General features: G+C 40.9%; 1 protein-coding gene across 2 annotated transcripts in view; it reads left to right on the top strand.

The window, feature by feature from the left end:
• Positions 1-10,610, top strand: part of WDTC1 (WD and tetratricopeptide repeats 1) — a 52,406-nt gene that overhangs the window by 10,780 nt on the left and 31,016 nt on the right. Inside the window, exons 1-3 of one of the 2 annotated variants that reach the window (XM_005875135.2) lie at positions 4,019-4,149; positions 6,228-6,375; positions 8,448-8,531. In XM_005875135.2, coding sequence (XP_005875197.1) covers positions 6,328-6,375; positions 8,448-8,531 — 132 coding nt within the window. In that variant the 5' untranslated portion in view covers positions 4,019-4,149; positions 6,228-6,327. Of the gene's footprint in view, positions 1-4,018; positions 4,150-6,227; positions 6,376-8,447; positions 8,532-10,610 lie in introns of those variants that run through there. The other variant, XM_014546843.1, reaches the window with a different exon arrangement.

The raw sequence follows: 10,610 nt of genomic DNA, 5'->3' as shown, positions 1-10,610 counted from the left end.
TACACACACACACACACACACTAGTGACCCGGTGCACGGATTCGTGCACGTTCAAAAGAAATTAATTAAAACGTGGCCGGTGGGGCAGGACTGGGCAAGATGGGTGGGACACGCCCTGGAGCCAACCTCCCACGGTCCCTCCCCACCATCTGCGGAGTGAGCGGGGTTCCCTCCGGCAAGTGGGTCCCTCAGCCTGGCCTGCAGGGATTGGGCCAAAACCGGCTCTCCGACATCCCCCAAGGGGTCCTGGAGTGCAAGGGTGCACTCTGCAAAGTTGCTGTCTTACAGGGTGTGGAATGCAAACGCAAGTGTGCAGTAAATCAGATTCAGGGCCGACAGTGCCCCAGCAACAACATAACCCACAGCTGAAGGTGGAATCGCATGGCCCTGCGAGGAATCGGGCTCCCTCCTCTCTAGTTTCAGGGTGCATCACCCGAGAACCACCGCTGCCAAGTCACTGCAGCTCGGCAGCTCCTGTGTTGAGCGTCTGCCCCCTGGTGGTCAGTGCACGTCATAGTGACCGGTCAGACGGTTGGACACTTAGTATATTAGTCTTTTATATATATAGATGTATAGATATGTATGTGTGTGTATATACATATAAAACTTTTGTCGATTCCAAATCATTCATTCATATCATTCCATATCTATGAGTTAGTTCTTTACTCTGCAGAATTGACTGTTTCAGAGCCCTCCTTAAAATAATGCTTTTAAAATTGGACCATGATTAAATCTTCTCATATTCAGATAACCATTTATTGATCTGATTATTTATATTTGAGATACTTTTTTATTATTTTTAAATATTTTTATTGATTTCAGAGTGGAAGGGAGAGGGAAAGAGAGATAGAAACATCAGTGATGAGAGAATCATTCATCAGTTGCCTCCTGCAGGCCACCTACTGGAGATCGAGCCTGCAACTCCAGCATGTGCCCTGACTGGAATCGAACGGTGACCTCCTAGTTCATAGGTCGATGCTCAACCACTGAACCACGCTGGCCGGGCTATTTGGACTGAAGTATGGCGCTAGTTATGTTTTTGGTAGATTTGAGGGTATTTCCTCCTAATGTTAATCTTTTAAATAATCCCTGCTTAGAAGTATTTCCACTTGTGCCTATCTGCCTATAAGCATTTCTGGAAAGGCACTGAATTCCTGTTTTCTTGAGAGGGGAGGGCTGTGACCCAGAATGAGCTATCTGCCGATATGCTATCATTTCATCTTATGATGGGAACAGAAATACCAACTGAGTTATTAAATTTGATGTTTGGTGTTGGAAACCTCTGCATACTAGTCTGATAGTGTTTTAAAATTCCAGTTTCCATTTTACTATTTACCTACGTTATAGTGATTTTTTGCTTGTCTGGTTTCTCTGATTTTTCCTTTTAGTATTTCCAAGCCACACACCAATCTTATGTAAAGCCCCTTGCCTTTGACTCTGTGCTGTGTTAGTATAAGTTCTATGTCTTTTATCTCAGTACTGCTCCATGTCTAGCACAGTGCTTGATACTTGGTAAATTCTCAGTTAATGTTTTAAGAAAATTAGTGAATGAGTAGTGACAATTTAATTGGCTCTTTTGGTGGATTCTCATAGTGATCATTACTCTAGGACAGTGGTCGGCAAACTCAGTCAACAGAGCCAAATATCAACAGTACAACGATTGAAATTTCTTTTGAGAGCCAAATTTTTTAAACTTAAACTATATAGGTAGGTACATTGTTATTAACTTAATTAGGGTATTCCTAAGCTGGCCTTTGCTAAAAACGTCCTCAATCTGATTGAGGTACGTTCGCTGAGGTTGACCCCTTCCAACTCTCCCATCCACATTCGTCTTGTATACTTGTTTCGTCTATCTCCTTTCGTTCATCCTCTCTATATGTCCAAACCATCTCAACATACCTTTCTCAATCCTCGACACTACATCTTCTTTCACTCCACAACGTTCCCTAAAATTAACTTAATAAGCTTTACTTAAAGTTTTAAGTCAATTTCGCACTGTACATGCACGCCCGCACGTGGTATTTTGTGGAAGAGCCACACTCAAGGGGCCAAAGAGCTGCATGTGGCTCGCGAGCCGCGGTTTGCTGACCACTGCTCTAGGAAATTAATAGTATGCATACAATTCTGAGTTAGAGTTCCAGCTCCAGTTTATTAGCTGTGTAGCATTGTGAAAATCATTTCATGTCTATTACTTTATTTCATCATCTGTAAAATGATAGTAATAGCATCTACCATACAGTGAAAGCTTTTTTTTGAGCCAGTCTTTCTATATGGCCATAGCACTAGTTCTCTCTCCTCAGAAGGGTCCTCCCCTAGTTAGTTCTTTGTGATTTCTTGCCATTCATGTTTCAGGTTAAATGTCATCTTCTCAGAGAGCCTCTCTGCATTGGGCAGGATTTGTAGTTGTAAGCCACAGAAACCAATTCTGGCTGATTATTGAAAGGATATTAGGGAAACTTACAAAATATGGAAGGCCACAAAGCCAGGCCTGAAGAATGGGCTAGAACAAGGGAAACTGGGTAGCAGCCAAGACCCACAGCCAAAATTATTCACAGAACCAGTCCATGAAGTCACTTCCACCCCTTATGTAGCTAATATCACTATCACCAGCTGACTGGACCTTCATGGCCATTGTAGCTGCCCCTTGCTGCCAGCATGGACTTTCCGTGTCCTCTGACTCTTTGATACCAGATCCCAACTAAGGTCTGGGGCTGATGTGCCAGGTTGGCAAAACCAGGGTTGTGTTTACACACTCTAGTTTCAAGGGAGCCTCAGAAAGAGAATCTTAAGTCTCCACCATTTTTACTTCATAGTGGGGGGCGCTCTGCCTCTAACCAGACTCATTAGATGGGGAATTAGCAAAATATAGGAAGGGGTTCAAATGCTGAGCAACCAGAAAACACACACGTGCACCTCATCATCTTTGACTTCGAGTCTAAAAGTAGCCCATCAATCTCTCATGTCAACTTGTGTTTTTTTGTGTTTTTTTTTCCATCATAGCACTTTTCACTACTGGATATGTTCTTATTTTATTTGTATTATTTTTATTTTATATATCCCCTCCTGCTAGAATGCAAGTACCATGAGAGTAAGGAACTTGCCTGTTTTAGTCACTGCTGTATTCCCTGGGCCTGGAATAGTAGCTGGCATATAACAGACGCTTCTTGTGCTCATTTCTTGAATGAATGCATAAATATAAAGCACTTAGCACAATTTCTAGTATATAGTAAGTGCATAATATTAATTACTGTATTATTTTACATACAAACAACTGTAAACTTACATTTGCCACGCCCTGTATTTCCTTTTTAAAAAGAGCCCTACCTGGTTTGGCTCAGTGGATAGAGCATCGGCCTGCAGACTGAAGGGTCCCAGGTTCAATTCCGGTCAAGGGCATGTACCTTGGTTGCGGGCACATCCCAGTGGGGGGTGTGCAGAAGGCAGCTGATGGATGTTTCTCTCTCATTGATATTTCTAACTCTCTATCCCTCTCCCTTCCTCTCTGTAAAAGATCAATAAAAATATATTTTAAAAAAAGATAACTGTCGTCACAAAAAGAGAGGCAAAGGATGGTATATGACTACTGATGGGATGTAATAGGAAGTACACAGCATCAGCTATGAGTAGTCTTGTAAAAAAACTGAACCTGCATTCTACCATCCTAGTTTACAGGAAATATAGGGGACAGAGAAACATGTTAAAGGACTTCACAAAGGCGCAATCAGGTGGATCCAGAATGTGGGAAATTCTCTAGACCAAGTGACATGATTTCTCCAGCAAATAAATGACAGAAAAAATGAAGAGGAGAATTGTCATGGATTAAAAGGGACAACAACACTCAATGTGTGGACATTATTTGAGTCCTAATTCAATCACAATGACAGTAAAAAGACATTTTTGAGCAAGTGGAGAAATATGAACATGGACTGGATATTTAATGTTACTGAGGAATTATTAATTTTTTTAGATGTGATAGTGGCATTATGCTTACTTTTATAAAATTGTCCTTGTTTCTCAGAGATATAAACTGAACTGTCTATGGATGAAATAATATGTTTGAGAATTACTTTAGGGGAGACTTGGATGGAGTATAGGTAAAACCTGATCAGCTAGATGTTCATAATTACCAAAGCTGGTGATGGGCATTTGGTAAGTCATTATACTTGTTACTAGTGCCCTGGTGCACGAATTTGTGCACATTGAAAGGAAATTAAAAGAAGAAATATTTTAATATCACTATTTGCCCTTTCTCGGTAATAGAAGTGTGAACCAAATTCATGATCAACAATGACAGATGGAAACACGTGTGCGATTGGCGCCAGCGAGAGCTTTATATGTATCACACATGTGTGAGTCAGCTTAGCCTTTTATAGATATAGAATAAACTTACTTAATTAGACCTGCTTTCTGATGTAGCTAAACTTTTTCCAGCCCAGTGAAGCACCCCAATTTCTCTTTCAGGTAATTATCAGCAACACAGCAATAAATATCAACACGAAGCAGATTATTATTATAGATCACACAGGGAGAACAAAGGGTAAAATGTTTAACTGCATCAGTGTTTGACTATACTCTGCACAGTGAGAAAACCTGAAGTCATTTTCAAGGACCACCATTTCTTCTTTTCAGTCAGGTCAAGTTTCTAAGCTTTCTAAATCTCCATTTTCCAGCTAATGAAAAGACAATAGGATTCCACCGAGTCTCCTGTCTACCTACTCCAGGACTTCTATGAGGACCAAATGAGATGAGGCATGGGAAAACACTTCAGACATTTGGTTACAGTGCAAAATGTTTCTGCCTGGCTATAAAGCAAGTCATGTTCCTGGGCTGAAGAAACTCCAAGGAGGCTAGTCACTAGGGAAAGGAAGCCGGGCGTTGCTACATGACGTCATTGCCTGGACGGACACAGCATATTAGCCTTTTATATATATAGATTCTAGTTTGTTTATGTTTGAAATTTTCCATAAGAAAAAGTTTACGAGAGAGATGATAATGAAAAAAAAATAACTGATAGTATTATTTATTGAAAGAGCATCATGTTATTATGTAAACATTTGATGTGATGTAAGCATTTTTCTTTCATAGGTAGCATGTCTAATGCTGCATAATATAATATGGCCGTACATTATTTAACCCCTCTATCATTAGAAACTTGTAAAAGCAAATTTTTTTCTTGTTTTTACAAAATTTGTGATGAATATGCTTGGGTATAGAACTTTCTTGGGGGAGGGTTATGGAACTTTTAGGTTACATTTTGTGTTTTCTTATGGTACATTATCAGAAATTAGATTACTAGGTCTTTCTAGCCATCAAAATTATAAAACAGGAATAGATTGCTTCAAGAAATTATAAGATTGAAAGCATACCTATCAGGATATTGAAGAGGGATTTCTTTATCAGATTGGATATTGGACATGGTCCCATTACATCTCCTGTCCACTCTTTGATTCTGTGAATCTATTAGAGGGCTTTATGATCTGTCTGTGATACTGATTTGGTTTTGGTGAGAACCAAGCTGAGGGTCAGAGATTTGAAGCATTAATTAAAAGTTTCAGCCCAGCCAATGTGGCTAGGTGGTTGAGCATCGACTTATGAACCAAGATTGGATTCCTGGTCGTGACACATGCTCAGGTTGCAGGCAGATCCTCAGTAAGGGGAGTGCAGGAGGGAGCCGATCGATGTTTCTCTCACTTTGATGTTTCTTCTATCTCTCTATTCCTCTCCCTTCCTCTCTCTAAAATACAAAAATAAAACAAAACTGGAAAAGGATAACACTTAAAAAAAAGTTTCAGTCTGGTTGCCACAGATGCATTCTGAGCAAGTGAAACTTGACGTCTTTCTTGCTGTGTACCTTGGTCTTATTTTCAGGATATGCTTCTATCTTCCTTTATACTCATACCCAACCCCCCATTTTCTGGTGAAGTATACATGACTTATTCGGTGTTTGTTCCATTACTTTCTGTGGCTGTGAGCCATTGTTCCCCCTCCCCTATGCCACTTGTCCTCCAGAGCAGTGGTTGTCAACCTGTGGTCCGCGGACCACTGGTGGTCCGTGAGGTCCGAAAGGTTGCCGACCACTGCTCCGGAGATCTTGAGCACTGTGTCATAAATCACAGGCAATAGCCAGTTCACTGGGTAGGCTGGGGGGCTGTTTTAGGGGTGAAATCGGGACTCTGAAGCTGCCTTATTCCATCCCCCAAGGTTTGATGATTTTTTTTCCTCCCCAGGTAATTAAATGTATGTCCTGCGGACCTGGGCTTTGCTGGAATGCTCAAGGGTTCTGAAGATCTTTATCTAGCTTCCTTCTGTTGAATCCATTAAGAGAAGATGGCAAAAGTCAACATAACTAGAGACCTCATTAATAGGCAGATCAAGGTAAGCCACCCAAACCTCTAAACCAGAGCATTGAGGTCCTTTCTTCCCCATAGGTTCAGTTTTTAGCCAAAGAAACTGAGGGTTAGAGTTGGTGACTTGCCTAAAGTCACATAGCTAATTAGTGACAGACTCTGGACTAGAACCAATAAAATTCATGGAGACTCCCCTGTCCAAGTGCTTGTACCTGGGTCGCTGAGATTAATACAGATTAGTGAGAGAGGGAAACCATCAGTATGGTGTGCATGTGTGTGCACATTTGTGTGTGTGTATGTGTGTTTGTGCGTGCTTAGGCACATGCATATGTATGTGTGGGAGTTGCAGCAGGAGTATATGTAGCTTCTTTGTGCTGCTCCAGTTGCTAATTTTTTAAAATATATTTTTATTGATTTCAGAGAGGAAGGGAGAGGGAGAATCGTTGAATGGCTGCCTCCTGCGCGCCCCCCACTGGGGATCGAGCCCGCAGCCTGGGCACGTGCCTTTGACTAGCATTGAACATGGGACCCTTCAGTTCGCAGGCCGACACTCTATTCACTGAGCCAAACCAGCCAGGGCTCCAGTTGCTAAATTGAACATATAAGAACCTGGGAGAGTCTTAGTCCCAGTTCAGCTTAGACTCTTTCTTCTCTTTGAGGGTCTCCTGTACCAAACAAAGCCTGCACCTATCCTTTGCAGGATGTACATAGAAGACACTCCAGTACTGTGAGATGAGTGGATGATTAGGGAGTCAAGTTCATTTAGAGAGGTAGCCCAGACTTTGTCAGGGAAACCCTCAGTAAAGGAGCACAGGGGTTTAATGCACACCAAACCATGATGTGCTTCTCTAGTAAGAACCCTAAGCTGGGCCTGGCCAGCATGGCTCAGTGGTTGAGTATTGACCTATGAACCTGGAAATCATGGTTTGATTCCCAGTCAGGGCACATGCCCAGGTTGCAGGGCTCAATCCCTAGTAGGGGGTGGTGCAGAAGGCAGCTGATCAACGATTCTCTCTCATTGATGTTTCTATCTCTTTCTTCTTCTCCCATCCTCTCTGAAATCAACAAAAATATCTTCTCTATATATAAAAGGCTAATATGCAAAGTGTCCCCTTGGGAGTTCAGCTGGAAGACCAGGAGTTCGATCGCTCGCTATGACGTGTGCTGACCACCAGGGGGTCGTGCAGAACAAAGAAAGGCCCCGGCTGGCAGCCAAAAGGCCCCAATTGGCCCTGATCACTGGCCAGGCCTGGGGACCCTACCTGTGCACAAATTTCGTGCACCGGGCCTCTAGAGTGTGTGTGTGTGTGTGTGTGTATATATACATACATACATATATAAACCCTAAGCTGGGGTCAGTTGCTAAATCTCACCACCACCCTAATTAGCTGCCTTAGAAGACTTTAGTCATTTTACCTCCTGTGCCTCACTTTCTGTTGTTAAATGACAGTAACATCTGTCTGCCTGCAGGCTGATCTTGAGAATGGAATCCAAAAGAACATGAGAATGTTCTTTGAAAATGTTGTAAATGCTAAAAAAAAATTTTTAATTAAAAATCTTTTAAAATATAAGTGACCACTTTAAAATATAAGTGGCCACCATCCAGAAAGATCGAGTGTATGCCTCTGTGGGAGCCATGTCCTTTGTGCACGTTAGTCTGTGTTTCATATAGTATTTTCCTCTGCATCCCTAAATCTTTTTGGAACTTTGTCCATTTGACTTTCATGATTTCATTAGACTGGTGGCCCTCAAGGGCAAGGACCATTTCCTAGAGGCACGGAAACATAGAGTTGGAGGGACCATGTAAGTTTTTCCTTCACATATCTCACACAGTATGTGTCCTAAAGTTGATGCCCACCTACTCCAACCTAATATGGAAACATTTCCTTTTTTTTGTAATCCAACAAGCACAATTTAATACTTACATACTCTGTTCTATTCTCTAATCCCTGCCCAAGTGTAGTGCAAGCTCCCACAAGCTGATTTCTTGTTATCTTTTTTAACTCCTGTAGTTCCCAGCACTAGTGCTGGATATAGTAGGCACATAATAAATCATGTTGAATTAAATCAATGAAGCTATGTTTTGTTTCTGTCCCCCAGGAGCGGGGTGCCCTGAGCTTTGAGCGGCACTACCATGTCACTGATCCCTTTATCAGACGACTGGGCCTAGAAGCAGAGCTGCAGGTAAGAGATCCAGTTTGCTTCCCTAGATGCAGATGGCTGGCTCTCCTTTGCCTGCAGAGAATCCTTTCAGCATTATTCAAGCCATAAACAAGTTTTTCTGTGCAGGTCATACCTAAAGTTTACCGTTGCTTATCAGCAGTATATTAGGTAGGTAAATTTGAATCAAGATTAGTTATTTACATAGTCACGCAGAAATTATTTTTGGGTCATATTTTTTGCTTTGTGCTTGAAAAGATTTTTGAATTACATGCCACTGTTATTACTGTTGGCTTAGAACAATAATGATTCTTACCTTTATACAGGAATTTAGAGTTTACAAAATGTTTTCATACACACACACACACCCATGCTTTCTCAAAGAAGTGCTGTGGGAAAGTAGTTAGGAAATAGGTATTTAAAAAAAGGGTTTAGGAAGACCAAGCACCTTGTCTATTGTTATCCTGTCCAGGCCATGGAGAGCCAGGCTTTCAGACCAGAAGTTCCACTTTTTCATTGTCTGACAGATACTCCATAATGTTAGTTGCATTCCTTTTCTTCCTCAAGATCATATTTTGAATCCAACTTTTAATGGTCCTATGCAACTTAGTGTTATCTGCAGGTTGAGTAAGAATTCTCTTTGGTTCCTTCGGGTTAGTGTTTGTAAGTGATCATGTTGGTCTTAGAAAAAGACTAGAAAGAATTTATTGAATGTTAACAGCGTTATCTCAAGGTAGTGAGATTATAGATCAGGGGTGGGGAACGTCCGGCCCTCAGGCCTTATAAGGCCCACAAAATCATTGGTCAAGGCATTAGGGGTGAGTTAATTAAACGTCTGACCAAATATAGCAGGCTAATTTTTTTTAAATATATTTTTATTGATTCCAGAGAGGAAGGGAGAGGGAGAGAGAGAGAGAAACATCAATGATGAGAGTGAATTATTGATTGGCTGCCTCCTGCCTACTGGGGATGGAGCCCACAACCCGGGAATGCACCCTTGACTGGAATGGAACCTGGGACCCTTCAGTCTGCAGGCTGATGCTCTATCCACTGAGTCAAACCATCTAGGTCAGCAGGCTAATTTTTATATGACCCATTTTGTATGACCCTCAGCCCTCGAATGACATAAATATCCAAATGGCCCTTGGCAGAAAAAACCTGCTATCGATTATTGTGATTGCTTTCTTTTAATTATAAACTTTTATCCATTACAAAATATAACTATTAATAGTAATATGGAAAACATAAGTAAAAATTACTTTTTAGTCCTCACTCCACAATACAATTACTATTAGTATTTCATATACTCTGTTTTATCTCCTGTATAGTTTTATATAATTGTAATCCTACTTTATATTGAATTTAAAAATATATATTTTTATTGATTTTTAGAGAGAGGAAGGGAGGGGGGAGAGAAAGAGAAACATTAATGTGAGAATGCAATCAGCTGCCTCCTGCACTCACCCTACCAGGGATGGAGCCCACGATCCAGGCATGTGCCCTGCCTGGGAATCGAACCAGCAACCTTTTGGTGCATGAGACAATGCCCAGCCAACTGAGCCACACCGGCTAGGGCTACATTGAGTTTTTTCAAGTTAACATATAATAATTATTTTTCTCCATGTTACCAAGTAGTTTTCATAACTTTTACTTAATATTTTTTTCTGATTATAGAGGTAATAAACATCATAGTAGAAAATATGGAATAGACAGAAAAATGTAAAGAAGAAAACAAAATCACTTTTAATTCTATTGTGTAGAGATAAACTTTGTTAATGTTTGGTGTACTGTCTTTGTTACGAAGCAGAATACTTGTTAAGAGATGGACATTGGAGCTTCATCCATTTAATTTCAAGACCTATCTTCTCCACAGCTATATAGCATTGCACAAGTTACCCCTAGTTTCCTGATTGGTAAAACAGAATTATTGTGATGATTAAATTAGAAGGTTAGTGTGAAGCACTTAACATAGTGCCTGTATCTTGGCAAGCTAATTCAATCTACACTAATAAAAGAGAAACATGGTAATTAGCGTACGACCGCTACCCTTCCCATTGGCTAATCAGCATATCTTTATGCAAATTAACTGTCAGCCAAGATGGC

This window comes from Myotis brandtii, unplaced genomic scaffold (genome assembly GCF_000412655.1).
Source record: "Myotis brandtii unplaced genomic scaffold, ASM41265v1 scaffold456, whole genome shotgun sequence".
Classification (NCBI taxonomy): domain Eukaryota; kingdom Metazoa; phylum Chordata; class Mammalia; order Chiroptera; family Vespertilionidae; genus Myotis; species Myotis brandtii.
The sequence above is the reverse complement of the archived record's forward strand: the minus strand, read 5'-3'. Positions and strand labels throughout refer to the sequence as shown.